This window comes from Scyliorhinus torazame, chromosome 9, assembly GCF_047496885.1.
Source record: "Scyliorhinus torazame isolate Kashiwa2021f chromosome 9, sScyTor2.1, whole genome shotgun sequence".
In the NCBI taxonomy this organism is placed as follows: domain Eukaryota; kingdom Metazoa; phylum Chordata; class Chondrichthyes; order Carcharhiniformes; family Scyliorhinidae; genus Scyliorhinus; species Scyliorhinus torazame.
In genome coordinates this window covers 246,869,317-246,895,419 of record NC_092715.1, presented here as the reverse complement: position 1 = coordinate 246,895,419, position 26,103 = coordinate 246,869,317, and the positions used below count along the sequence as shown (strand labels likewise).

General features: G+C 49.1%; 1 protein-coding gene across 1 annotated transcript in view; it reads left to right on the top strand.

Moving 5' to 3' along the window:
- The window catches only part of LOC140430092 (uncharacterized), a 234,827-nt gene that overhangs the window by 20,383 nt on the left and 188,341 nt on the right, over window positions 1-26,103 (top strand). The window contains exon 2 of the mRNA XM_072517617.1: window positions 14,691-14,807. Within this exon, the coding sequence (XP_072373718.1) occupies window positions 14,691-14,807 (117 nt within the window). The remainder of the gene's footprint in view (window positions 1-14,690; window positions 14,808-26,103) is intronic.

Sequence of the window (26,103 nt, the reverse complement as noted above, 5' to 3'; positions counted from 1 at the left end):
CTGGCAAGGTAAATTGCCCTTAGTGTCCAAAAAAAAAAGGTTAGGTGGGGTCACTGGGATAGGGTGGAGGTGTGGGCTTACGATAGGGTGCTCTTTCCAAGGGTCGGTGCCGATTGGCCTCCTTCTGCACTGTAAATTCTATGATTCTATGATTCTGTAAAAGGGGTGCAGAGCTGCCTGAACGTAGAGGGGAGGCTAGTCCTTGAACTGAGCTCAGTGATGATATGTTTAAGTTTAAATTTGAGGAGAAAGAAGTAAAAACGTTCTTTAAGCTTTTGAGAAATTAGCAACCCAAATGAAGATGGTCAAAAGAGAAGTGGACATTACCTTTGCAGAGTACGTTGATGGGGCGGACACAGGAAGTTTATGCCGCCTTTCAGAACAACACCCTATGGATTTTGACAGGGTAAAAAAAGGTCATTCTAAGTGCGTACGAATTGGACTAGTACACCATCATTCCATTATTTCCATTATATGTTCCTCTTTTACTCTTGCTATAAATAAGCAGTTTGTTAATGCTTACTTATAAATCTGGTGCCTATAACTCATTGGAGCAGTCAAGGGTTAAAGATGTCAGGAAAATACACAGTTTATTGGGTAATTCACATATGTTGGGACTCCGGGGTCTGTGGGGCTGAAATTGACAGCGCACCTGCCCAGGGTGTCGTAACAGGGGGCAGGATCCCAACTCCCGATATGTCCAGATATTTCCTTAGAACTTTGTATTGAACCTTCATCTTGTAGGATACAGGCCCCGTTCTTTCCAATATAACTCCAGGGACCCAACTGGAGCCATCTCCGCAATTCCGTACATAGACCTTATTACCAGTCTTAAACACGCTCTCAGATCTTGTGGCATTGTAATTTCCTTTTTTATTGTCCTGTTGGGAATCCACCCTCCCCACCAAATTTGGAAATAACAAGATCAATCTGGTGCAAAGTCGTCATCCCATCAATAGTTCTGCCGGGGCAATTCCTGCCATTGTTTCTTCAAACCATTTTTGAATGTCTGCACTGCTCGCTGGACGATGAATGGTATGACGCCATCCTAATGTGCTTGTGCGGTTTGATTTCATGAAGGCCTGGAACTCCCCATTAGTGAAGCCTGTGCCATTGTTGGAGATGAAGACTTCCAGAATGCCGTGTGTACAAAAACTCTGTTCTCAATCGTAACATGGAAGGTCGTAAAGGCCATGTGATGCATCGCCATACACTTGGACAGCGCATCCACCAAGGTCAGAAACATGGAACCCAAAGAAGACCCGCCAAAGACTATAAGGCCTGTCTGGCCACTCTCATGGGTGTAGGGAGGCCGAAGGGGGAATTTCTGTTTCCTGGCATATGTTACATTGTTTTACAATGTCCGTGTTGAGGCCAGGCCACCAAACGTAGCTCCTGGTGAGCGTCTTCATTTTAGAAACCCCAGGGAGGCCGTTACGTAGCTCAAAGAATATTGGACGCTGCCCGAGGCGGGAAAGAAGCACACAGGATCCCCATAGGATCATACCGCCCTCAACACTAAGTACTTGTTGCTCGGATTTCAATAAGGTCCGGTCCTTTTGTGTCCAGGCCTTGATTTGTTTTGTTGATTCTTATAAATTCAAGTTCATCGTCGCCTCTTCTTACGCAGGCAAAGGAGCCAGACTTGTGGTCAGCGGGAGACACTCAATAGTGTTGGCTATTCATGTTCCAGGACGATGCTCCAAGAAATCTTCGTAGACTGCCAATAACAAAGTCCAACACTATATCTGGACAGCGGCAATAGGAGAGGTTTCTCTATCATCTTTAAAGAGGTCCACGAAAGGCTTGTGGTCTGTCACTATCACAGAATAACTGCCATAGACGTACTGGTGAAAATGTTTTACTCCAAATATGGCCACCAAGCCTTCCTTCTCAATCTGCGAGTAGCATCACACTGCATCCGGAAGAGCCCCGGATATGCAGGGAATAGGGCTTTCTGTGCCATCTTTCCAATAATGCGAGAGTACCCCCCAACTCCAGAAAGAGAGGCGTCACACGTCATTATGAACTCCAATAAATGGGCCAATACATTAGATAATAGTAGCTGCCATTTTACTCTTTCAAAGACCTCTTCTTGCGTTTTTCTGGTATTTCTCCAATAGTAAATATGAATATGTCAGAAATGAGGCCAAGTTTGGGATGAACTTCCCATAATAATTGACTAGCCCCATGAATGATTTCAATCCTGTGGCATTTTGTGGGATAGGTGCTTCCCTAGTTGCTTTGACTTTATCATCCATGGGAATGTAAACCTGGTAGCCTAGATAGGTTACTTTACTCACCTGGAAAACACACTTTTCTCCTTTAAAATTTACCCTGGGCTGGGTTCTCCAATTTTGGGGCAAAGTCCAGATGATCCATGTCGTTTTACGTGGGAAAAATCGGCGAGGCCCCAGCACCGATCCTCCAACCGGTGGTTTAAAGTGTGTCTTCTTCAATGCCAGGAGCATCCGGGATAAGGTGGGTGAACTTGCGGCATAGGTTGGTACCTGGGACTTCAACGTTGTGGCCATTTCGGAGACATGGATAGAGCAGGGACAGGAATGGTTGTTGCAGGTGCCTGGGGTTTAGATATTTCAGTAAGCTCAGGGAAGGTGGTAAAAGACGGGGAGGGGTGGCATTGTTAGTCAATGACAGTATTACGCTGGCAGAAAGGACGTTTGATGAGGACTCGTCTACTGAGGCAGTATGGGCTAAGGTTAGAAACAGGAAAGGAGAGGTCACCCTGTTAGGGGTTTTCTATAGGCCTCTGAAAAGTTCCAGAGATGTAGAGGAAAGGATTGCAAAGATGATTCTGGATAGGAGTGAAAGCAACAGGGTAGTTGTTATGGGGGACTTTAACTTTCCAAATATTGACTGTAAACGCTATAGTTCGAGTACTTTAGATGGGTCCGTTTTTGTCCAAAGTGTGCAGGAGGGTTTCCTGACGCAGAATGTAGATAGGCCAACGAGAGGCGAGGCCATATTGGATTTGGTACCGGGTAATGAACCAGGACAGGTGTTAGATTTGGAGGTAGGTGAGCACTTTGGTGATAGTGACCACTATTCGATTACGTTTACTTTAGTGATGGAAAGGGATAGGTATATACCGCAGGGCAAGAGTTATATCTGGGGGAAAGGCAATGATGATGCGATGAGGCAAGACTTAGGATGCATCGGCTGGAGAGGAAAACTGCAGGGGATGGGCACAATGGAAATGTGGAGCTTGTTCAAGGAACAGCTACTGCGTGTCCTTGATAAGAATGTACCTGTCAGGCAGGGAGGAAGTGGTCGAGCGAGGGAACCGTGGTTTACTAAAGCAGTCGAAACACTTGTCAAGAGGAAGAAGGAGGCTTATTTAAAGATGAAACATGAAGGTTCAGCTGGGCGCTCAAAAGTTACAAGTTAGCTAGGAAGGACCTAAAGAGAGAGCTAAGGAGAGCCAGGAGGGTCCATGAGAAGTCTTTGGCAGGTAGGATCAAGGATAACCCTAAAGCTTTCTATAAATATGTCAGGAATAAAAGCAACAAACTCAAATTCATTGTTCCCAATTTCCTTCTCAAAACGGTTGAAATTAGAATGGGCACCTGTGCAGGTTCCTTTGGTCTTTATCATAGCAAGGACTGGCGACCTGAAAAAACTAAGAACACAAGTGTTGTTGCCCATCCCAAACCCCCTTTTTTAAAGTTGAAATCGAGAGAATCAGCACCTGCATTTGGTTATGCTCCGCGTGTCTCTGCAGTACAAACCTAAGACCTGAAAAAGCTTAAAGAACAAGGTTGTTCCCCATCCCAAACCCTTTTAAAATCTTTTAGTTAAGAAATACAGCACCTGCATTGGGAAGTAGTCCATCTGTCTCAGGGAACAAAGACTGGAGACCTGCAAAAACTAAGAACAAGAAGATGTTCCCCACCCTAAACCCTTCTGAATTTTTTTAAATTTTGCATTATGGAAATTCTCCTGCACCTGTCTGGTGGGTCCACTGGACGGATATGCTCCACTTGAAATATGCAAAACTAAGAACAATAAAATGTCCCCCTCCCTAAACCCTTCAGAATTTATTTATTGTATTACAGTACAGAAATTATTCAGCACCTGACAATAAATCCAGCTTACAGGCATGTTACCCTTGTATCAGCAGTACAAACCGGAGATCTGAAAAACTAAGAACAAAGCCGTTCCCCGCACACAACCCTTTTGAAAATTGCTCTGAATGGAAAGGAGATTCTGCACCTGATCTAGTCTCCAAGTCCAGTGTGGCTATGTTCCACTTGTTTGAGCTGGAGATCTGAAAAACTAAAAACAACAATATTTCCCACCCTAAACCCCTTTGAAATAGTTGAAATAATTAAATTCAGCACCTGTCTTAAGCAGCACCAACTTGAATCCTGAAAAACTAAAGGGAATATTGCCCACCCTTGAAACGGTTGAGAATGAGGTTCACAGCACCTTCTAATCAGCTGTTCCAACGCAGTATGCCCCATACAACAGCAATGGTTAGATACCTGAAAAAAAACCTTAATAGGCTGCTCTTCCCATCCTAAACCTCATTGCAACGTTTCTAGAATGCATTTCAGCATCCATCAAGTGTTCAGTTCCATTTGGAGCAGCTAAGAGCATGGGTATCTGAAAGAAAAACTGAGCGTGCCGTTGCATAGCCCTAACCCTCGAGGTCTGATTTTAGTTCATCCCTCGAACTACAAAGTGTATTGAAATTAAATACGTATTAGATATTACGCAAGGATATCAATATTTAGTGGATTAATGTTTTAAGAGCTATCGGAAAATTAAATCCAAATTTAAAGTTAACAGGCTGGGTTTAAAATTGTTGATTGGGTTTGCTTACCAGCTGGATTTTCTTGGGGTGTCATTACTTTGTCAAACTTGGAAGTAATTTGGCTTCTCCCAAACTCCTTACCATCTCTATAGCACAACTGTATTACATGCTGCTTGCAAATATGACCTACTGCATTGAGTGAGGGTACCTGGATCAGATGTGCTCGGATTCTCCAAGCAGTTTCTAATTCTTTATGTATCTGGAAAAGAAAGGAAAGAAATTCTCCTTTTCCCCCACCGCTCCCCATTTGAAATGAAATTCATTTAGATGCACAGCACAACTTATCTGTATTAGACCACTTCAGAACCCCACTCAATGTTTGGCAGAATTGGGATGACCTAGGGTTTTATAACAGACTGGGAGAATCTCGGTATAAAGGCCGAAGAATCAAAGATATTCAGTCACAGCTGCAAATTTCGCCATTCATCCTTTTACATCTCAATTTTGTGTATAAAGACCTGCAAAAGCCTGAAGGAAGAAATGTCTGACCCCCTCCCTCCAGTATCACCACAACTAAATATTAAGAGAAAAATATTGGAAACTAATGCTTACTACAAATGACTTAAACTTAACTCTGGCATTTATACTTGATTAGAGACATTTCAATCATGCAAATGTAATTCTAACTAGTCTCCAATTTATGGCCCCATGCATGTTAAAGCAGCTAGCTAGCACGTTAAAATCCTACATTCGTGGGTATGCGAGAACACCACTTTCAATCTAGCCTACAAAGAGGGTAGAAAGGTTCATCACAGGAGTACCCAGATTATAGCACAACTAAGCTCCATTGCAAGTAGAATTGAAGTGATTTTTTTCCCCCAGCTAAGTAGATTTTTAACAGTTACAGACATTAAAAGAAGTTACTGATTACTCAACTAAGGTCTTCCAGCTGGACACTTTTGGTTTTCAACAGCACTCCCACTTTTCAACTGAGTATCTGAAAAGGGCAGCACGGTAGCATGGTGGATAGCACAATTGCTTCACAGCTCAAGGGTCCCAGGTTCGATTCCGGCTTGGGTCACTGTCTGTGCGGAATCTGCACATCCTCCCCGTGTGTGCGTGGGTTTCCTCCGGGTGCTCCGGTTTCCTCCCACAGTCCAAAGATGTGCAGGTTAGGTGGATTGGCCATGATAAATTGCCCTTAGTGTCCAAAATTGCCCTGAGTGTTGGGTGGGTTATGGGGATAGGGGGGAGGTGTTGATCTTGGGTAGGGTGCTCTTTCCAAGAGCCGGTGCAGGCTCGATGGGCCGAATGGCCTCCTTCTGCACTGTAAATTCTATGATAATCTATGAAAAGAATGACTGGGGTAAGAGTAAGGACAGTAGTGGGAAGTTGTGCGTGGAGTCCAAGGAGATAGGAGAGGTGCTAAATGAATATTTTTCGTCAGTATTCACACAGGAAAAAGTCAATGTTGTCGAGGAGAATACTGAGATTCAGGCTACTAGACTAGAAGGGCTTGAGGTTCATAAGGAGGAGGTGTTAGCAATTCTGGAAAGTGTGAAAATAGATAAGGCCCCTGGGCCAGATGGGATTCATCCTAGGATTCTCTGGGAAGCGAGGGAGGAGATTGCTGAGCCGTTGGCTCTGATCTTTAAGTCATCTTTGGCTACAGGAATAGTGCCAGAAGACTGGAGGAAAGCAAATGTTGTCCCCTTGTTCAAGAAGGGGAGTAGAGACAACCCCGGTAACTATAGACCAGTGAGCCTTACCTCTGTTGTGGGCAAAATCTTGGAAAGGTTTAGAAGAGATAGGATGTATAATCATCTGGAAAGGAATAATTTGATTAGAGATAGTCAACACGGTTTTGTGAACATAAGAACTAGGAACAGGAGTAGGCCATCTGGCCCCTCGAGCCTGCTCCGCCATTTAATGAGATCATGGCTGATCTTTGTGGACTCAGCTCCACTCTCCAGCCCGTACACCATATCCCCGAATCCCTTTATTCTTTAGAAAGGTATTTATCTTTTTCTTAAAAACGTTTAAAGGAGGAGCCTCAACTGCTTCACTGGGCAAGGAATTCCAGTGATTCACAACCCTTTGGGTGAAGAAGTTCCTCCTAAACTCGGTCCTAAATCTACTTCCCCTTATTTTGAGGCTATGCCCCCTAGTTCTGCTTTCCCCGACCAGTGGAAACAACCTGCTCTCATCTATCCTATCTATTCCCTTCATAATTTTATATGTTTCATTAAGATCCCCCCGCATCCTTCTAAACTCCAATGAGTACAGTCCCAGTCTACTCAACCTCTCGTCATAATCTAATCCCCTCAACTCTGGGATCAACCCAGTGAATCTCCTCTGCACTCCCTCCAGTGCCAATATGTCCTTTCTCAGGTAAGGAGACCAAAACTGAACACAATACTCCAGATGTGGCCTCACCAACACCCTATACAATTGCAGCATAACCTCCCTAGTCTTGAACTCCATCCCTCTAGCAATGAAAGACAAAACTCGATTAGCCTTCTTAATCACCTGTTGCACCTGCACACCAACATTTTGCGACTCGTGCACCAGCACACCCAGGTCCCTCTGCACAGCAGCATGTTTTAACATCTTACCGTTTAAATGATAATCCATTCTACTGTCATTCCTCCCAAAATGGATAGCCTCACACTTGGCAACATTGAATTCCATCTGCCAGACCCTAGCCTATTCACTTAACCTATCCAAATCCTTCTGCAGACTTCCGGTACCCTCTGCACTTTTTGCTTTACCACTCAACTTTGACACATTGCACTTGGTCCCCAACTCCAAATCGTCTATGTAAATTGTGAACAACTGTGGGCCCAACACTGATCCTTGAGGGACCCCACTAGTTACAGGTTGCCAACCAGAGAAACACCCATTTATCCCCACTCTCTGCTTTCTGTTAGTTAACCAATCCTTTACCCATGCTACCACTTTACCCTCAATGCCATGCATCTTTAGTTTATGCAGAAACCTTTTGTGTGGCACCTTGTCAAAAGCTTTCTGGAAATCCAGATATACCACATCCATTGGCTCCCCGTTATCTATTGCATTGGTAACGTCCTCAAAAAATTCTACCAAATTAGTCAGACACGACCTACCCTTTGTGAACCCATGCTGCGTCTGCCCAATGGGACAATTTCCCTCCAGGTGCCCCGCTATTTTCTCCTTAATGATAGATTCCAGCACTTTCCCTACAACTGAAGTTAATCTTACCGGCCTATAATTACCCGTTTTCTGACGACATCCTTTTTTAAACAGTGGTGTCACGTTTGCTACTTTCCAATCCTCTCGGACCACCCCAGGGTCTAGTGAATTTTGATAAATTATCGCTAGTGCGTTTACAATTTCCCTAGCCATCTCTTTTAACATTCTGGAATGCATCCCATCAGGGCCAGGAGACCTGTCTACCTTTAGCCCCATTAGCTTGCCCAATACTGCCTCCTTAGTGATTACAATAATCTCTAGGTCCTCACCTATCATATCTTTATTTCCATCAGTCACTGGCATGTTATTTGTGTCTTCCACTGTGAAGACTGACCCAAAAAACCTGTTCAGCTCCTCAGCCATTTCCCCGTCTCCTATTATTAAATCTCCCTTCTCATCTTCCAAAGGACCAATATTTACCTTAGCCACTCTTTTTTGTCTTATATATTTGTAGAAGCTTTTACTATCGGCTTTTATGTTCTGAGCCAGTTTACTTTCATAGTCTATCTTACTCTTCTTTATAGCTTTTTTAGTAGCTTTCTGTTGTCCCCTAAAGACTTCCCAGTCCTCTAGTCTCCCACTAATTTTTGCCACTTTGTATGTTTTTTCCTTCAATTTGATACTCTCCCTCACTTCCTTAGATATCCACAGTCGATTTTTCCCCTTTCTACCGTCTTTCTTTTTTGTCGGTATGAACCTTTTCTGAACACTGTGAAAGATCGCTCGGAAGGTTCTCCACTGTTCCTCAACTGCTTCACCATGAAGTCTTTGCTCCCAGTCTACCTTAGCTAGTTCTTCTCTCATCCCATTGTAATCGCCTTTGTTTAAGCACAAAACACTAGTGTTTGATTTTACCTTGTCATCCTCCAACTGTATTTTAAATTCCACCATATTGTGGTCGCTCCTTCCAAGAGGATCCCGAGCTATGAGATCATTAATCAATCCTGCCTCATTACACAGGACCAGATCTAGGACCGCTTGTTCCCTTGTAGGTTCCATTACATACTGTTCCAGGAAATTATCCCGGACACATTCTATAAACTCCTCCTCAAGGCTGCCTTTACCAACCTGGTTAAACCAATTGACATGTAGATTAAAATCCCCCATGATAACTGCTGTACCATTTATACATGCATACGTTATTTCTTTGCTTATTGCCTGCCCTACCATCCTGTTACTATTTGGTGGCCTATAGACTACTCCTATCAGTGACCTTGAAGGGTAGGTCGTGCCTCACAAACCTTATTGAGTTCTTTGAGAAGGTGACCAAACAGGTGGATGAGGGCAAAGCAGTTGATGTGGTGTATATGGATTTCAGTAAAGCATTTGATAAGGTTCCCCACGGTAGGCTACTGCAGAAAATACGGAGGCATGGGATTCAGGGTGATTTAGCAGTTTGGATCAGAAATTGGCTAGCTGGAAGAAGACAAAGGGTGGTGGTTGATGGGAAATGTTCAGACTGGAGTCCAGTTACTAGTGGTGTACCACAAGGATCTGTTTTGGGGCCACTGCTGTTTGTCATTTTTATAAATGACCTGGAGGAGGGCGTAGAAGGATGGGTGAGTAAATTTGCAGATGACACTAAAGTCGGTGGAGTTGTGGACAGTGCGGAAGAATGTTACAAGTTACAGAGGGACATAGATAAGTTGCAGCGCTGGGCTGAGAGGTGGCAAATGGAGTTTAATGTAGAAACGTGTGAGTTGATTCATTTTGGAAGGAATAACAGGAAGACAGAGTACTGGGCTAATGGTAAGATTCTTGGCAGTGTGGATGAGCAGAGAGATCTTGGTGTCCATGTACATAGATCCCTAAAAGTTGCCACCCAGGTTGAGAGGGTTGTTAAGAAGGCGTATGGTGTGTTAGCTTTTACTGGTAGAGGGATTGATTTCGGAGTCATGAGGTCATGTTGCAGCTGTACAAAACTCTGGTGCGGCAGCATTTGGAGTATTGCGTGCAATTCTGGTCGCCGCATTATAGGAAGGATGTGGAAGCATTGGAAAGGGTGCAGAGGAGATTTACCAGACATTGCCTGGTATGGAGGGAAGATCTTATGAGGAAAGGCTGAGGGACTTGAGGCTATTTTCATTAGAGAGAAGAAGGTTAATTACTTGAGGCATACAAGATGATCAGAGGATTGGATAGGGTGGACAGTGAGAGCCTTTTTCCTCGGATGGTGATGTCCAGCACGAGGGGACATAGTTTTAAATTGAGGGGAGATAGATATAGGACAGATGTCAGAGGTAGGTAGTACTACTCAGAGAGTAGTAAGGGCGTGGAATGCCCTGCCGGCAACAGTAGTGGACTCGCCAATACTAAGGGCATTCAAATGGTCATTGGATAGACATATGGACGATAAGGGAATAGTGTAGATGGGCTTTAGAGTGGTTTCACAGGTGGGCGCAACATCGACGGCCAAAGGGCCTGTACTGCGCTGTAATGTTTTATGTTCTATGTTCTATCTCTGGACTGTGGGAGGAAACCGGAGCACCCAGAGGAAACCCACGCAGACACGGGGAGAAAGTGCAAACGCAACACAGACAGTCACCTTAGACCGGAATTGAACCCAGGTCACTGGTGCTGTAAGGCAGCAGTGTTTCTTTAAATAAATTTAGAGTACCCAATTAATTTTTTCCAATTAAGGGGCAATTTAGTGTGGCCAATCAGCCTAGCCTGCACATCTTTGGGTTGTGGGGTCGAAACCCACGCAAACATGGGGAGAATGTGCAAACTCCACACAGACAGTGACCAAGAGCCGGGATCGAACTTGGGAACTCAGTGCCGTGAGGCAGCAGTGATAACCCACTGCGCCACCGTGCTGCCCTTGAGGCAGCAGTGTTAGCCACTGTGTCACCCCTATTGAACAACACTGTGCATTCTTGGGAAGATTACAGATTACAAGGTTACAGTGGTTGAACCTTGTTGAGATAAAGGCAAATGCTGAATTCACCTTTTCAATTCTGCTTTATAGCCGGCGGGAAATTTTAATGATAAATGGATATCCAAACCTCACTGCTCCTCCACGGTATCCTGCCTCTCTCCATTTTGAAAGGCTCTATTATATCTTCCTTTCTGTTCCCACCGACACCACTGTTACATCTAACATGGGCTAGGATTCTCCGATCCTGCGCCGAGTCGGAGAATCACCAGGGGGCAGCGGGAATCGCGCCATGCCGCTCTGACAGCGGGCCCCCGATTCTCTGGCGACCGGAGAATAGGCGCCAATCACACTCGCGGGGTCGCCGGTGGACCAGTCGCGGGCCGTTAAAAGCGACCCCCGCGGCGATTCTCCGCGGTCGATGGGCCGAGTGCCCGCCGAGTTCCGCTGGCATGGGTTACATATGGTCCTACCCGGCGGGACCTTGCAGTTCTGGCTGCGTGGGCCGTCCTGCTGGGGGGGCGGGGGGATCCGACTCAGGGGGGGGCCTCCACGGTGGCCAGGCCCGCGATTGGGGCCTACCGATCGGCGGGCAGGCTAATTTCGGGGGGGCCTATGTTCCTCCGCGCTGGACGTGGCTCCGCCTTATTGCCCGGGGGCAGGAGTGGAGACGGCAACCCACGTGCATGCATGGACCCGCCGACTTTCGAGCGCACAGCATTCCGGCGCCGTACTAGCCCCCGAGGAAGGGGTGAATGCCTGGGTCTGAAGGTCCATTGACGCCCGCGTCGCTCGCGCCGGTTTTGACGCCGGCGTCAACACCTGGCCGGGATTTCGGAGAATCCTGGCCATGGTGTCTTCAGCAAACTGGGATATATTGTGGCACATCGTTTAATTGGAGTCATCGGTAAATATAGAGAGAAGTCAAGACACCAATCACGTCCTTCCAATTATAAGCACATTATCCTATCTCTCTGAATCCTGCAGGGTTACAGGGTAAAGGGGATTGGGAATGGCTTGCAGAGAGCCGGTACAAACACAATGTGTCATATGGCATCTATGATTCTATCTCTCCTGCACATGAACCCAGGCTGCACCTACACGCCTGCCAATTGTCACTACTTAGCCTGTCAACCTCCCAATCAAACCTCAAATTCTCACCAACCTGAGGGTTGCTGCAGTACTAGTAGCCTGTGCTCTTGGCAGCTCACCAGCTTGTAGTGATCTGTATATCTGATGGTAGATTCCCTTACCAGCCATTCCGAACAGGCGCCGGAATGTGGCGACTAGGGGCTTTTCACAGTAACTTCATTTGAAGCCTACTTGTGACAATAAGCGATTTTCATTTCATTAATTTCATGTAAAGGGTTAACAACTGCATCATTGTGTTAGACAACCACTAGATGGCAGCACCAGATCCATGTATATAAACTGAACTCATAGGATCTTCCTGCCTCTTCGTATCAGGAGTGATTAGATAGCAGGATGTTAGAGAGATATAGCTTAGTTGGCACATGTAGTTAAACATTATTTATACTTCTTCTGATTTACTTTATCATAAGTTATAGTTGTAGAGGAGTGAACAAACTCATTAGTGTTTATATTCGTTATTCATTAAATGTTATTTGCTGAAATTGAAGACTGATAGTTTCATTGAACTACAACCCTCAGACCATTCTGGGAGTAAGCAAAGAGGAACAACGTATTACAATCACATAATAAAACACAGCTCACTGTAAGTGATGCACAAAGCTCAATAAATAGTATCTTGAGCCTCATTACTCAGGTTCAGACCCCATATCCACAACTCCAAAGAAAGCAAAGTGTGGGCAAGGTAGTATGTCCAATACACCATTGAATGACGGACTGCCCATTCAATTTTTCATATCAGCTGTCCCACAACTGACTCTGTTGCTCAGCAGGGGAGGGCAAAGTGCAGGGGAGCCATAGTTATAAGGGACTCTATAGTAAGGGGCACAGATAGGCACTTCTGTGGACAGGAAAGCGACCAGGATGGTATGTTGCCTCCTTGGTGCCAGGGTCAAGGATGTCTCTGAATAAACTCAGGACATCCTGAAGGGGGAGGGTGACCAGCCAGACCACACACAGGTACTAACGACATAGGCAGGACGAATGATGAGGTCCTGCGGAAGGAGTTCAGGGATTTAGGGCATTGCTAAAAAGCAGGACCTCTAGGGTTGTAATCTCAGGATTACTCCCTGTGACACGTGCCAGTGAGGCATGAAATAGGAGGATAGTGCAGCTAAATACATGGCTAAACTGGTGGTGTAAAAGGGAGGGTTTCACATTTCTGGACCACTGGGATCTCTTCCGGGGCAGGTGTGACCTGTACAAGAAGGAGGGGTTGCATCTAAACTGGAGGGGCACCAATATCCTGACTGGGAGGTTTGCTAGAGGATTTAAATTAGTATGGCAGGGGATGGGAACCAGAGTGACAGCTTAGAAGGTGTAATAACTGAAGGGGAAATAGAGAACAAAAATAAGAGAATAACATCACCCTGTCTGCTCAAATGGCGAAGGGCCTGTTCCTGTGCTGTATTGTTCTTTATTCTTTGTTTTTGTACTCACTTCACACAATAAACTGCATAGTGCAAGTTTAAACACTAAACCAAACCAACGCGATTAAAATTGAAAGAAAAACAACTTTTCAAAGAAAGGAAAGACCAAAATTCTCCGTACAAAGTTCAGGTGCACACCCAACCCAAAAGCGTGTGTAACCGTACGAGTAGGTACTGGGCACGTTCTGACAGCATTGAGCACTCTCACAATATTTCAGTCGGCGTGAGTGTGCCAGGATCAGAAGCCAATTTAAATGAATTAAACATCAATTGACCAGAATTTTATGCTGCCCACCTGCAGGAGGGCAGATCGGCAAAGCGGCCTACACATGTTCCGAAACCTCAACCCAGGGCGGAATGAAAGGCCAGGGCTCAGATAAAATTAACAAGTGTGTCTGAGCACTGATGTTTGTGTGCGATTATGCTGCCCAGACACTCATGTCATCCTTTTTCCATCGCTATTTATTTTTCATGGGTTAGCAGCTCCCTGAGGCAGTGACTCTCCCCCTGAGGGCGCACATTGGAAGCGTTAGGCCACACCCTCCCTTTTCTCAGCCCTCGCCCTCTTCCCTCCTTCCCTGACAGAGCACAAGCTTTCACCCAACCTGATTCACGCTGACTGCCCGTTAATTGGCCATCCAGGGTGGAAATCGCGCTCTGGGCTGATCGTGGCCAGGAGGGTGTTTTGCGCCTGTCTTCGGACCTGCCAAGTGGGTGCCCCGTGATGGGCAAAAGATTTAGGCCAATATCTTTAATCTAATTGAATACAATAGCCAACAATACACACTTGAAATGCCGATGTTAGGTGTCAGAAAATATTCACGACAATACAGATCCGTTCCTCGTGTCCCCAGTATTGCAGTATAACAGAAGGTTCACGTGTTCACCTCCCATTGGCCTACATAAGTGCTGTTAGATATTAATTACAAACACCACCTACTTAGAGTAAACATTAATCAAAGAAGAGTTGTGGTCATGTTCGGTTAGGACATTGTGGATTTGAGATTTTGAAGAAATTTCCAAGTCACTCGGAAAAGGGACAAAAGTTAATGAAAAACAATGGTAATGAGTCAGAGTGAAGAAGCAATATTGCTATAAAGTGTGAGGGAACAGACAAACATAAAAGTCAGAGGGAGGGAAGAAGTAACAAGGCACTCAGAATTGTGATTTGAAATGAAAGGCCTTGTGTTCATCCTGGCCACCGGCCTTCTGCTCCCTTTCTTTGCAGACTCTACGAAGCCAAATGGTAGCAATATAAAGATGTGCGGCGTAGAACTGATTAAAAAATTGTCCACAGTGTGCCAAAGTTTGTCCTTGAGCTGGAGGGCTCTACCCCATCTACATGGTGAGTATCGAAGTTCTTTCTGTTGATCAGCATTAAGAAATAGTCATTGCTGCCAAAGGAGGTGAGGGCTGTGTCTGTCATTCCTGATAAAATGTGATTCAGTTATCATATTAGCTTCATCAGCACAAATAAACATTCTCTTGGACAAGTGAGGGCTGTGCCAAGGTAAGTCACCTAGAGTCTAAGAAGTTGTTGGATTCTAACATGGGGGAATAGAATTCCCAGCAGTAAATTTTGGATTAAATCATCCACACCAAAACATATCGGGTTCGATCTTCATTCAATTCTGAATTAGTTAATTGAGCTCAGCTAGTTAGTGAGACACAAGTAGTCTCATCAATCGTTATAAAGGGAAGGAAATAAATGGCGAAGTTCGTGTCCCTGACCTTTGCCCAGTGACTCCTGCTCAAAGTGAGACTATGCTTGTCTGCAATGAAGGTATGTTGGGATTTTCTTTGTGGCCATCCCACTCATTGCCACTTCCCGGGGCAATCATGTAATGACACACTGCGGACCACTATGTAGAAGAGGGCCTTGTACTGACCTCGTCTCCCTCCAGTATGCCTCCCACTCACCTTCCTGTGTTGCTGTCAGCCCCTGTCATCGCCTGTGGTGCTGCCGTGGCAGCCTGGCTGCGTTCCCACCGGGATTTTGTGTCCTGCTTTCAAGTGCTGTCTTAACAGGGAGAATCCAGGTGTAAAATTCAAACAAAAAATTCTGGAAGCTGGGTGTGAAAAAAAACGCGGAAAATACATGAGGGGTGGGATTCTCCATTGGCCGACGCCGAAATCGGGGCGTGCGATTGGGCGGAGAATAGCCCCCGACGCCAAAATCGTGCCAAAATCATGATGCTCCACTTCCTTGAAAACTGTGTCATTGCGATGCATGCCGCGCGTAGTTGCAACCGCGTTCGCATCTCATTAGCGCTGCTCCGCCTCCGATGGGCCGAGTTCCCGACGGCACGGTCCACGTGTGCTCTCAAAACTCGTGAACCTGGCATGGTGGCTGCGGAGGCAGAGGGCGTACGGACAGTGCCCAGCACCGCCATACTTGGCCGACAGTCGTGCAGTTGGCCGGGGGGGGGGCTTCTGCCAGGGCTGGGGGGAGGAGTTGGGGGTGGCCAGGAGGTGGGCTGTGGGGTTGGGTTGCACATGGACGCGGTACAGCACAACCAGTGCCATCTTTTCGGCCCTGATCGATGTGTGTGTGGGGTGTGTATAGTCTCTATGCGGCTGCAGCTTGTCAGCTCTGTGCGGGTCCATCAAGAAAATAATCTGCACCAACAGGGCTGAGGCTCCCAATGGGGGACGGTGAACCTCACCAGTGTTACTCACACTCCACCATCAGAAACTTGGGATTAGGGCACACCTGGGGGATGACCTTTCACTGATGTTCTGCGGGCGGAACAGAAGCAATTTTCTCTCAGGAAAATCTCAACCAGCTGTTTCTGTTTAAAAACATCCACTGTACCTGAACCCTGGGAAAGGTGGATCCGTATGAATATTTAAATAATGGGAATGACAGATGGAATTTCTTCCCTGTTTACTTGTCTTAAAAATTCAAGGAAAAGAATCTTTGATCCTCTTTACCTACAGGGAAATCAGTCAGTGCTTTGATCTATTGGTGGTCATTTTTAAACATTTAAGGCAAATATGATTTATTTGGATGAGAAGATTGTAAGAAAGATCACTTCTCGTTGTTTTACTTGAGATGCAAAGAGGATCAATTAACACCAAATTAAAGCTGAGAGTTGGGACAATTTGCAGATTGAAGCATCAACTCTCAATGTAAAAGAAAAGGTTCAAATCTCAGTTTTAAAATTTCCAGATATGGTTCAGCAACCTTTAAAATTGAATTGCATCAAGATACAAGTTTGAAATTCTGCTTTGGATAGTCTCTCAGGTGTAGAGATGCTTGTGTGTTTCATTAGCAGCCAATGTTTTGGCAATGTTCAATATCTAACTATGCAATAGCATAATCCACAGAAATAACAATAGGATCCTCCCATGATCGGAAGTGGATGGATTCACATGACTAAAGCTTCAATCTTTCCAAAGATGGATAATGAAATGCTTAGAATCATAGAACCCTACAGCGCAGAAGGAAGCCATTCGGCCCATCAAGTTTGCACTGACCCACTATATGAGCACCCAACACATGCCCACTCCCCTGCCCTAACCCCGCAACCCCGCCTAACCTGCACTTCCTTGGGCACTAACAGCAAATTTTCTCATGGCCAATCCACCTAACTTGCACATCTTTGGACTGTGGGAGGAAACCGGAGCACCCAGAGGAAACCCACGCACACACGGGGAGAACGTGCAAGCTCCAGACAGTCACCCAAGGCCGGAATTGAACCCGGGTCCATGGCACTCTGAGGCAACAGTGCTAACCACTATACCACCGTGCCGTTTGTTGGTGACATTGTGGCAGGAATCATTTACTTCTTATTATTTCATGGGATGTGGGCATTTCTGGCAAGGCCAGCATTTTTGGTACCATCCCTAGTTGACCTTGAGCTGCTTGCACTGCCATTGCAGAGTGTGGTTGAGAATCAACCACATTATTGTAGATTTACGGCGCGATTGAACAAAAGAAAAACAGAGTCCCGTTGTGGGCAGGTTTAGCGGGGTGTTTCCCGGTGCTTGTAGCACATTGAATGACGCACTATCGAACAGGACTCTGTTATTTTTTCTGGCCTCGGTCAGGAAGTGCCTGCACTGTGGAGCTCCACTCGTGGGTGCAGGAAGAAACCGGGGCGATAATTTTAAATGGTGCTCGGATCTCATGACCTCCTACCCCGACCTCTGGACCACCCCAACTCCGTCCCAACTTACCTGATGGGGGGGGCCGTCAATCCCCCGTACTCCACCTCATAAGGGAAGGCCACACCCATGGCCACCTTCAGCATGGGCACAATGCCACCTTGTCACTGCCAGCCTCACAGTGCCACCTCACAGTGCCACCAGGGGACACTGGCACTGCCAGCCTGGCACCCAGTGGCACTGCATGGGTGGTACTGCTAGGGTGCCAGGCTGACAGTCCCAAGGTGGCATCAGCAGTGCCAGGATACCACCACGCCCAGAGGCTGACCACCCGGGGGCCTCCAATCGCCTGCGAGACTCCCCACTGTTCCCTCTTGTCCCTATTTGTGGAGACCAGTGATAAACGGCACATGGCTGAGGTCTCCTTGGCGAGGCCGTTAGCTCCCGGGGGCTTGTTAGCTCTGGTGGAAACATATTTAAGTATGCCTAACTGCGCACTTAAATATTTAAATTTAGGTCTGCCCACAGCTGGGTAACTCTCGCAACAGGCCGCTCAAGGGATTTGCCGGCTGCATCCCAGGTCAAGTTGGGCCCGACGCGACTTTTAGATCCCGTTCCCCCCCGTAGTCATATGTAGGCCACAACAGGTAATGATGGTAGATTTCCTCCCGGAAAGGACATTAGTGGATTAAGACCGTGGACGATAATTTCATGGTCACCATTATCGAGATTAGCTCTCAATTCCAGATTTTCTTTTGAGTAAATGAATTTTAGCTCCACAGGCGGCCATGGTGGGATTTGAATCTGTAATAGCCTCATGAGACCCACCGGGGGCACCACTTTTGATCTCCCTGTGGCACTCATGGAAGACGGGTTCGCCCACTAGTGGGTGGAGGCCCATTAACCGGGGCTCGTTCAAAGCACCTCATAAAAGTCGGCCCCAATGGTAACCGGCGTGTCTGATAGTCCAGGTTGGGATCTTTGGACTGTAAGCCATGTTACGGCCTTTTGCTTTGTTGTTGAATTAAACTTCATTTGAATTTACCTTCTCGGGCCTCCTGATCCTTCATAGAATCAATGTCCCCAGAGCATTTGCCTGCACCGCGGGGTTACTAGCCCAGTTACATTACCACTCTGCCCACACCTCTCCCCTCTGTGATGGATATCACGTTCACTGCAGAATTCGGAATACAAACTGCAGAAATTAATACATCAAGTATCTTAATTCAAAGTAGAATAGTTCAAAAGTCACCATCTGGTGAAATAAACTTTAACTGACCCTTAGGGTCATTAAGACGTTCCAAATAAATACAGGATAGAGAAATCCTTGAATTGACACACCATAACTTCTCTAAATCACCCCCCTACAATTATATTACCCAAGCCTGAGACAGGAACATTCTTTAGATAAACTAAAACAACAAATCCTTCCTTAGCTATATCTCTTTTGACACTTTGACTCTTTTGAGATAAACACCCTCAAAGAAGTGTCTGTTTGACAATCTATACATCTAAGAAACATGACACATTGAAAATAGGCAGATCTCTCATACAAGTCCCTCTTCACCCATATATCTTAAGACACCTGACATTCATGCAGACACGAAGATCATTAAAACACATATTGTTGATAACACTTCAAATTAGCCATTTGGCTATTGGCAATTAACCAATAATAAGTGATAAGATTTAAGGAAAAATCCTTGACTAAATGGGAGAATTTATGCATAAAAAGAGGGGCAGTTTGGCAGGGAGGTACCTTCCCACTCCCCTGCCGGAGTGTGGGTCAAAGCTCTGTTCTGAAGCTTGCCTCGTCAAACAAAGACCATCATGGTTTTGTGAGTATGTTTCTACTAATCGTCTTAGAAATGTATTGGAAATTGATATGTGATACTTTAGGATTTTCCATGTTTTAGATATATCATTCTCTTAAGAGGTTAGTTTGTTCGCAGATAACAAAGGGCTGTTAACGGTTTTATATTCTTAACAGATAACTAAAGACTGTTAATCAATTTATATTTTTAACTCTGCAATTCTGTATGTATCAATTGAGAATATTTTACAATAAAAATACTTTTATTAAAAATTACACTGTGTAGACTTACACTCAAAGTTTAAAATCCTAGACACTCATTTAGGAAGTCTTAAATAACTAGGACCCACGATGACAGGTAACGATTTAGTTATGAGTGACGCATCTGAACTTTTCCCATAAAAAGTAACTGAGATCCTGGGCGGGATTCTGTGATCCTGAGTGTTGACGTCGTTTTAAACGCCATCGCGTTTCTCTACAGCATCAACATACCCTCAGGAGCAGAAATTCTGACCCCTACAGGGGGCCAGCACAGCACTGGAGCGATCCACGCTGCTCCAGCTGCCGATCCCCAGCGCCAGATGGGCGCTGTGGGTCTGCGGATGCGCAGTGGCACCGGCGCCAACGCGCACATGCGCAGTGCCTCCCTTCTCCACGCCGGCCCCGACGCAACATGGCGTAGGGCTGCTGGTGCTGGGGTGGAACAAAAGAGACCCCCAGCCCGAGAGGCCGGCCTGCCGATCGGTAGGCCCCGATCGTGGACCAGGCCACAGCGGAGCCCCCCCCCCCCCCCCCCCCCCCCCCCCCCAAGGGTCAGACCCCCTCACCAGGCCGCCCCCGGATGCATCCATGCTGAGGTCCCGCCGGCTAAGAGCAGGTGTGAACGCCGCTGGCGGGACTCGGCTTTTGTGGCGTGGCCACTCGGCCCATCCCGGGCCGGGAATCGCGGCGGGGGACCCCGTAGAGCAGTCCCCGACTGGCGCCGTGCCGACCGCACCGGCGCCAATTCCGCCGACTCTCCGCTCTCCGGAGAATCGGTGGACCGCCGTTGGGGCGGCGTGGCGCGATTCGCGCCGGTCCTGCCGATTCGCCGACCCGGCCCCGGGGTGAGAGAATCCCGCCCCTTGTTTAACAGCCTGAGGCCCGGAAAAGCATTCTCCCTTCGTGAGATCTATTCTGAGTCTTAGCAGGAAAACAGATTTCCCTCTTTTGGTGGCTTAACCGAAATCATAATCATAATAATCGCTTATTGTCACAAGTAGGCTTCAATGAAGTTACTGTGAAAAGCAGGTTAGCAAGAAAGTATTATCAGGTCCGGAATAACCTAAATCCGTCACACCTCAACATGCTTGATTTTGGAGGATAAGAACATATAACACGGTAGTTATAGAAACGGGACTTGGGGTCAGGAGTAGGCCATTCAGCCTTTTGAGTCTGATCCATCAATCAATAAGGTCATGGCTGACCTGGATGTGTCTCAACTCCTACAGTCTGACCCCATAACGCTTGACTCTCTTGTCTATGAAAAATCTGCCTGGGGGAATCACGTGATGTGAGCTCTGGTTCTGCTCACCTTGTAATCCTTTACTTTATCCCGGTGCACATTTTATATTTGTCTTTTTCCTGGGATAAATGGCTTGCGCTGTGTCCCTGACGGATCCGGATTGGTGTTTTACAAAGGGGAGTTGAGTTAAGTTGTAAAGCATCCTTGTTTGACCGTGGCGGTCGGAGTTGGTCGTGGTGGGGCCCAGATTGCAGTGGCGTTGATGCTGGCGAACGGGCTTTCTCCTCCGCGGCGTTGTTGCACCCGGGTGATGGCCACCATTGAGAATGTTGTTCTGGATGAGGATCTCAGCTCGGTGGTGCAGGTCTTTACAGCTCACATTGAGGCATGGTGAGGGATCCCTGGGAGAATGTTAGAGGGACATAAGCATTCAAAAGAGTACTTTCCCGGGTCAGATTCGAATGAGCAAAACATATCAGGGCTTCAGCGTCTGGGGTTGGTTGGGCCCCTCTGACCACTGGCCCTATGTTATCCGATTCGTGATGCTCACCATGAGGGGTTGGAGGTGGCTGAGAGGGGCCGAATCAGCCCCTCTCCTGGCCAGGGCCTGGACTGTTGTCACCTGGGTGTGAGAGTGGTGGCATGATGGAAGTGAAGGTTCTTCATTCGTTGGAATCCTCCTCAGCGGGGCCATTAGATCCCGGGGGCTTGTTAGCCCAGGCATGTTTGCTGATCCTGGCCGGGATTCTCCGTTTCTGAGACTAAATGCCGACAACGACATGGGAACGGGTGTTTTACTACAGAAAAAACGGCGCAACAGCGGCGCCGAATCAGCAACTCTAAATGGGCCAGCACTGTCGCCACGTGGAACGCAATCAATTCCATGCAAAACGGCGCCGGATTCACTGGGACCGTGATTGGCGCATGTGAGGCTCACACACAATCCATCCCCCCACACACACCGCCCCAATCAACAAGCTGGCACGACAGAGAGCAGCGCCATAGTTCAGGGGTGCTGAGCTGGACACCCTCCTGGACACCGTGGAGGAGAGGCGGATGACCCTGTGCTCCGGCCCGGGTGGCTGGCCGCCAGGCGTCGCCATTCGCTGTGCCAGGGCGTAGGTGGCAGAGGCGGTCAGTGCCGTGGGCAGTGTTGTCCAGACTGGCCATATCTGTGCCAGAAGAAACCCCACAACCTCCACTAACCCCGCCCCCCCACACCCGTAACCCGGCCCCTCCCCCCGGGGGACAGTCAAACCCCCACCCTGCCCCACATGCCAGCTGCCATGGCCAGATGCCCTGGCCACTGAGGCCACCATCTAGCCAATCCCTGGGCTGCAGGGTGTCATTGTGTGTGTTTACCCGCTCAGGAGAAAGCCGGAGAAGTCCGGAGGGGGGCCACCAGACCTGCGGCCCCTCATCATGCCTGCGACCCCTCACCATGCCCGAGCAGAGGGCACTGGACATGGTTGGTGGACCAGAGGAATGGGAGGTTGCTGGGGTGAAGTGCGGTCACCCCCACACCACCCCTCACCCCCCTCACCCTCACACAATCTGCACGCTCCACCGCTAAGCCACCCCTCGACCCCACCCCCCCCTGCCCGATGTCTAATCATACATGTTGTCTTGTGTCTTACAGGATCTGCCGGAGATGGGGCTGGTCCAGAGCACCCCGTCCCCAGCCAGTGCCAGAGCCGGTGCCCCCAGACAGCCGAGCACTGACGGGGAGACACCAGCCCTCCGCGCGAGAATCAGGGCGCTCCGGAGTTCGGGTTGGAGGAGGACACGGACTTTCCGTCACAGCTGTCTCCAACACCCTCCACCATCCCAGAGACTATCACCTCGGTTGGGCACATAAGTGACGAGGCTCCTGGGACACTATCTGGTGAGCACCTCACATCCCATCCGGCACAGCAGGTGGAGGTAGGAGCAGCCGATGGGCCAGAGGGTCGGAGGGCAGGCTGGCCCAGGAACCAGCTGCCGTCCAGACGGCTCCCGGGCTTCTGGACCATCCCAGTCCCACCCACAGTGCAGATGCAGTCAGGCAGCCAGGGACTATGGGAGGGGATGACGGCCGGTGTTCCAGCACCTGCAGGCATAGCTGGAGGAGTCCAACCATGTGCAAGAGCAGGGGGTGATGCCGGTCATGGGTGCCACCAAGGCCAAAACCGCACGGGTGGCATCCGCGGTGGAGGCAATGGGGGCGACGGTTTTGGCTATGGATTAGCGTGTCCAAGGCCTGGGGCATTCTGTGCAGCCGGGGGCCAAGGCCCAGGACAGGGCTGTCCTCTCACAGACAGCCATGTGTCAGAGCCACCTGGAAATGGCAGTGCCGCTACTCAGCATGGCCCAGTCACAGCAGGCCATGGCTGGGAACATCAGCAGCATGGCGCAGACACTGGGCAGGGTGGTCCAGTCCTCGAGGGTCATGTCCCAGTCCAGAGGGACATGTCCCAGTCCCAAAGGGAGCTGGCAGTCACGAGCTGATGTGGCACAGACCCACATGGTGGCAGCGCAGTTGCAGTGTGATGTAGTGCAGTCCCAGACGGAGATGGTCCACTCCCTGTGCTCCATGGCTGCGTAAATGCAGACCCTGGTTGAGGCCAGAGTGGACCTCCAGGTTTGCGCCACGCGACAGGGGAACCACAGGGGATGGCTCCGCGTGCACCCCCGTTCCATGCGCTGCAAGTATGTATAATGGAGGGGTGTGCAAGTGGGTGGTTTGGCGGTGTGGGAGGTGAAGGTGTAGGTCTGGGACATGTACAGCACCACCCTCCTCTCCACCCCCTCTCTCCTAGCCGGTGAACCTGGAGGCGATCAGAGCGTCCCTTGCGCGTTGGTCCTGGTAATAACGTTGTGTGGCCTCCCCTGCCTGCCCAGGCCCCATGTCCTGCTCATCGTCCCCCTCCCCCACACCTTCCTCATCGGACGAGGCCTGCCCTTCCTCCTCACCCTCCTCCTCCAGCACATCGCCCCTCTGCAGTGCGATGTTGTGGAGGATGCAGCAGGCCACCATGATGCGGGCGACCCCCTCAGCACCATACTGGAGGGCCCCTCCAGAGCGGTCCAGGTACCTGAGCGCATCTTCAGGATGTCGAAGCACCGCTCGATCACACTGCTGCATGGGCATCATTGTAGCGGGTCCCATGTCGGTCTGTGGCCTTCGGCTAGGTGTCATCAGCCATGGCCGCAGCAGGTAACCCCTATCGCCCAGGAGCCAACCCCTCAGCCGGGGTGGGTGCCCCTCGAACATGTCAGGGATCTCTGAGTGTGCCTGGATGAAGGAGTCGTGCCCACTGACTGGGTATCGGGCGCAGAGATGTACGATGTGTAGCTGATGGTCAGAGACCAGCTGTACGTTCATTGAGTGGGACCCCTTTCGGTTTGTGTACAGTGGCTTGTTATCCGCCGGTGCCCGTAGGGGGACACGCATCCAGTTGATTGCCCCCTGGACCCGGGTCATCCCGGCGATGGCAGGGAACCCCGTTGCCCGGGCAACCTGGTGGGATCGGTCCACATGGAAATGGATGTATTGATCCGTCTGGGCACATAGGGTGGATGCACCTGTGCACCGAGCTCTGTGAGATCTTGGACAGGTCCCCACTCAGCAACTGGAAGGATCCCGTTGCATAGACGTTCAGGGCGACCATCACTTCGACGGTCTCCGGGAGCAGGTGTCCTCCCCCTTATCACTGCGGTGCCAGGTGTGCCACCATCTGGCAGATGTGCCGCACTGTCTCTCCACTCAGCCGGAGTCTCTGAAGGCATGCACGGTCTGGCAGCTGCCCGAATGACAGGCGCTGCCGGTACACAGGAGCAGCTCACCTGCCTCGGCCTGTTGTGCGGCTGGCCCTCCAGCCTGTGCGGCTGCCTCCTGCCCCTCTGCAGCCCGTTCGCCCGCAGGCCCTTTCGCTGCTGGCCGTTCTGCTGCTGCCCATCACCAGAGCGGATCCCATTGCTGGTGGATCACCAAATGGTATTGTCTGCAGGGGTTGAAAGGCCAACATGTAGCATGGTGCATGCTGTCATGCCCAACCAAGCTCGAAGGTCTACACGGTGGCACCAGTTGGCAATGCGGACTCTGGCCCCGCGTGTCGCCCCTTCCATCCCCTCACCCCTGCCCCGTCGGTGACCCGGTCCTAGCGCCCATCCCTGCTGCCAGGAGAACCATTGACTGGCACTGGCCTCGCTGGGGGCCGCCGTGGGTGTGGCTCTGGGTGGTCCCCCGGTGAGTGGTGGCCAGTTGGCAGGGGTGTTTGGGGCTGGAGGGGTGCGTTGTGGCAGGCGGTTGGATGTGGGATTTCTACAGTAGAAATTCTGTGATTCTATGATAGTACTGAGTCAGTCACACTGTTGTTCTCCTGTCTCCCTCTGTATTCATGTCGGTCGAGTCGTTTTTCTTCTTTACTTACATGCGATGTATTATTTTTGTAATTTTGTCGCGTTGTTTTCTAAAATGTCAAACCTTAACAAATCTGTCTCACTGCCTTGAATAAATTCAATGACCCAGCCTCCACTCGGCCCATCGGAGGCGGTGAATTGCGGAGGCCTCCACCGGGGCAGAGAATTCCAAAGACTAATTACCTTCTGAAAGAAAATGGGGCTGGAATCTCTGATTTCCAGGCCATGTCCGGAGGATCCGTGCCGTTTTACATGGGAAACATCGAAGCGGCCCCAGCCCCGATTCTCCGACCGGTGAGGGGCTAGCAGCCGAGCCACGTAAAACGCACGGCCTTCCCGATATAAACACCTGGAGAATTGCTGGGTCTGGGGCCACAAATGCGCACGATGACGACCTGCAGCGGTCGCGTTGTACAACATGGCGCTGGCCGTGCGCGGACCTGACCTGCCAGATAGTGGCTCACTGGACAACCCCTCGCCAACCACGGACCACCCCCACCCAGTCTCCTCGGCCCTCACCGAAGACCCCCGGCCAGCAGCACTGCTCCCACCCGACTGTTGGCGGCGCTGGACACAGTCTGCAGTCGCCACGCCGGGTTCCTGACCGCTGATACCGTGAGTCAACCGCGCGGTCAGGAACTTGGCCCATCTGGGGTGTGCATCGGGGAGGGTCTTCAGGTAATGCCCTGAGGCCGTCCCAACGGGGTGCGGCGTGTTCCTTGATGACGCCATTTTGGAGTGGCCGGAGCATCCGAAAACAGGCGCCTCCCACGATTCCATCGTAAAAAAGGATTCTCCGCCCGATCGCCAATT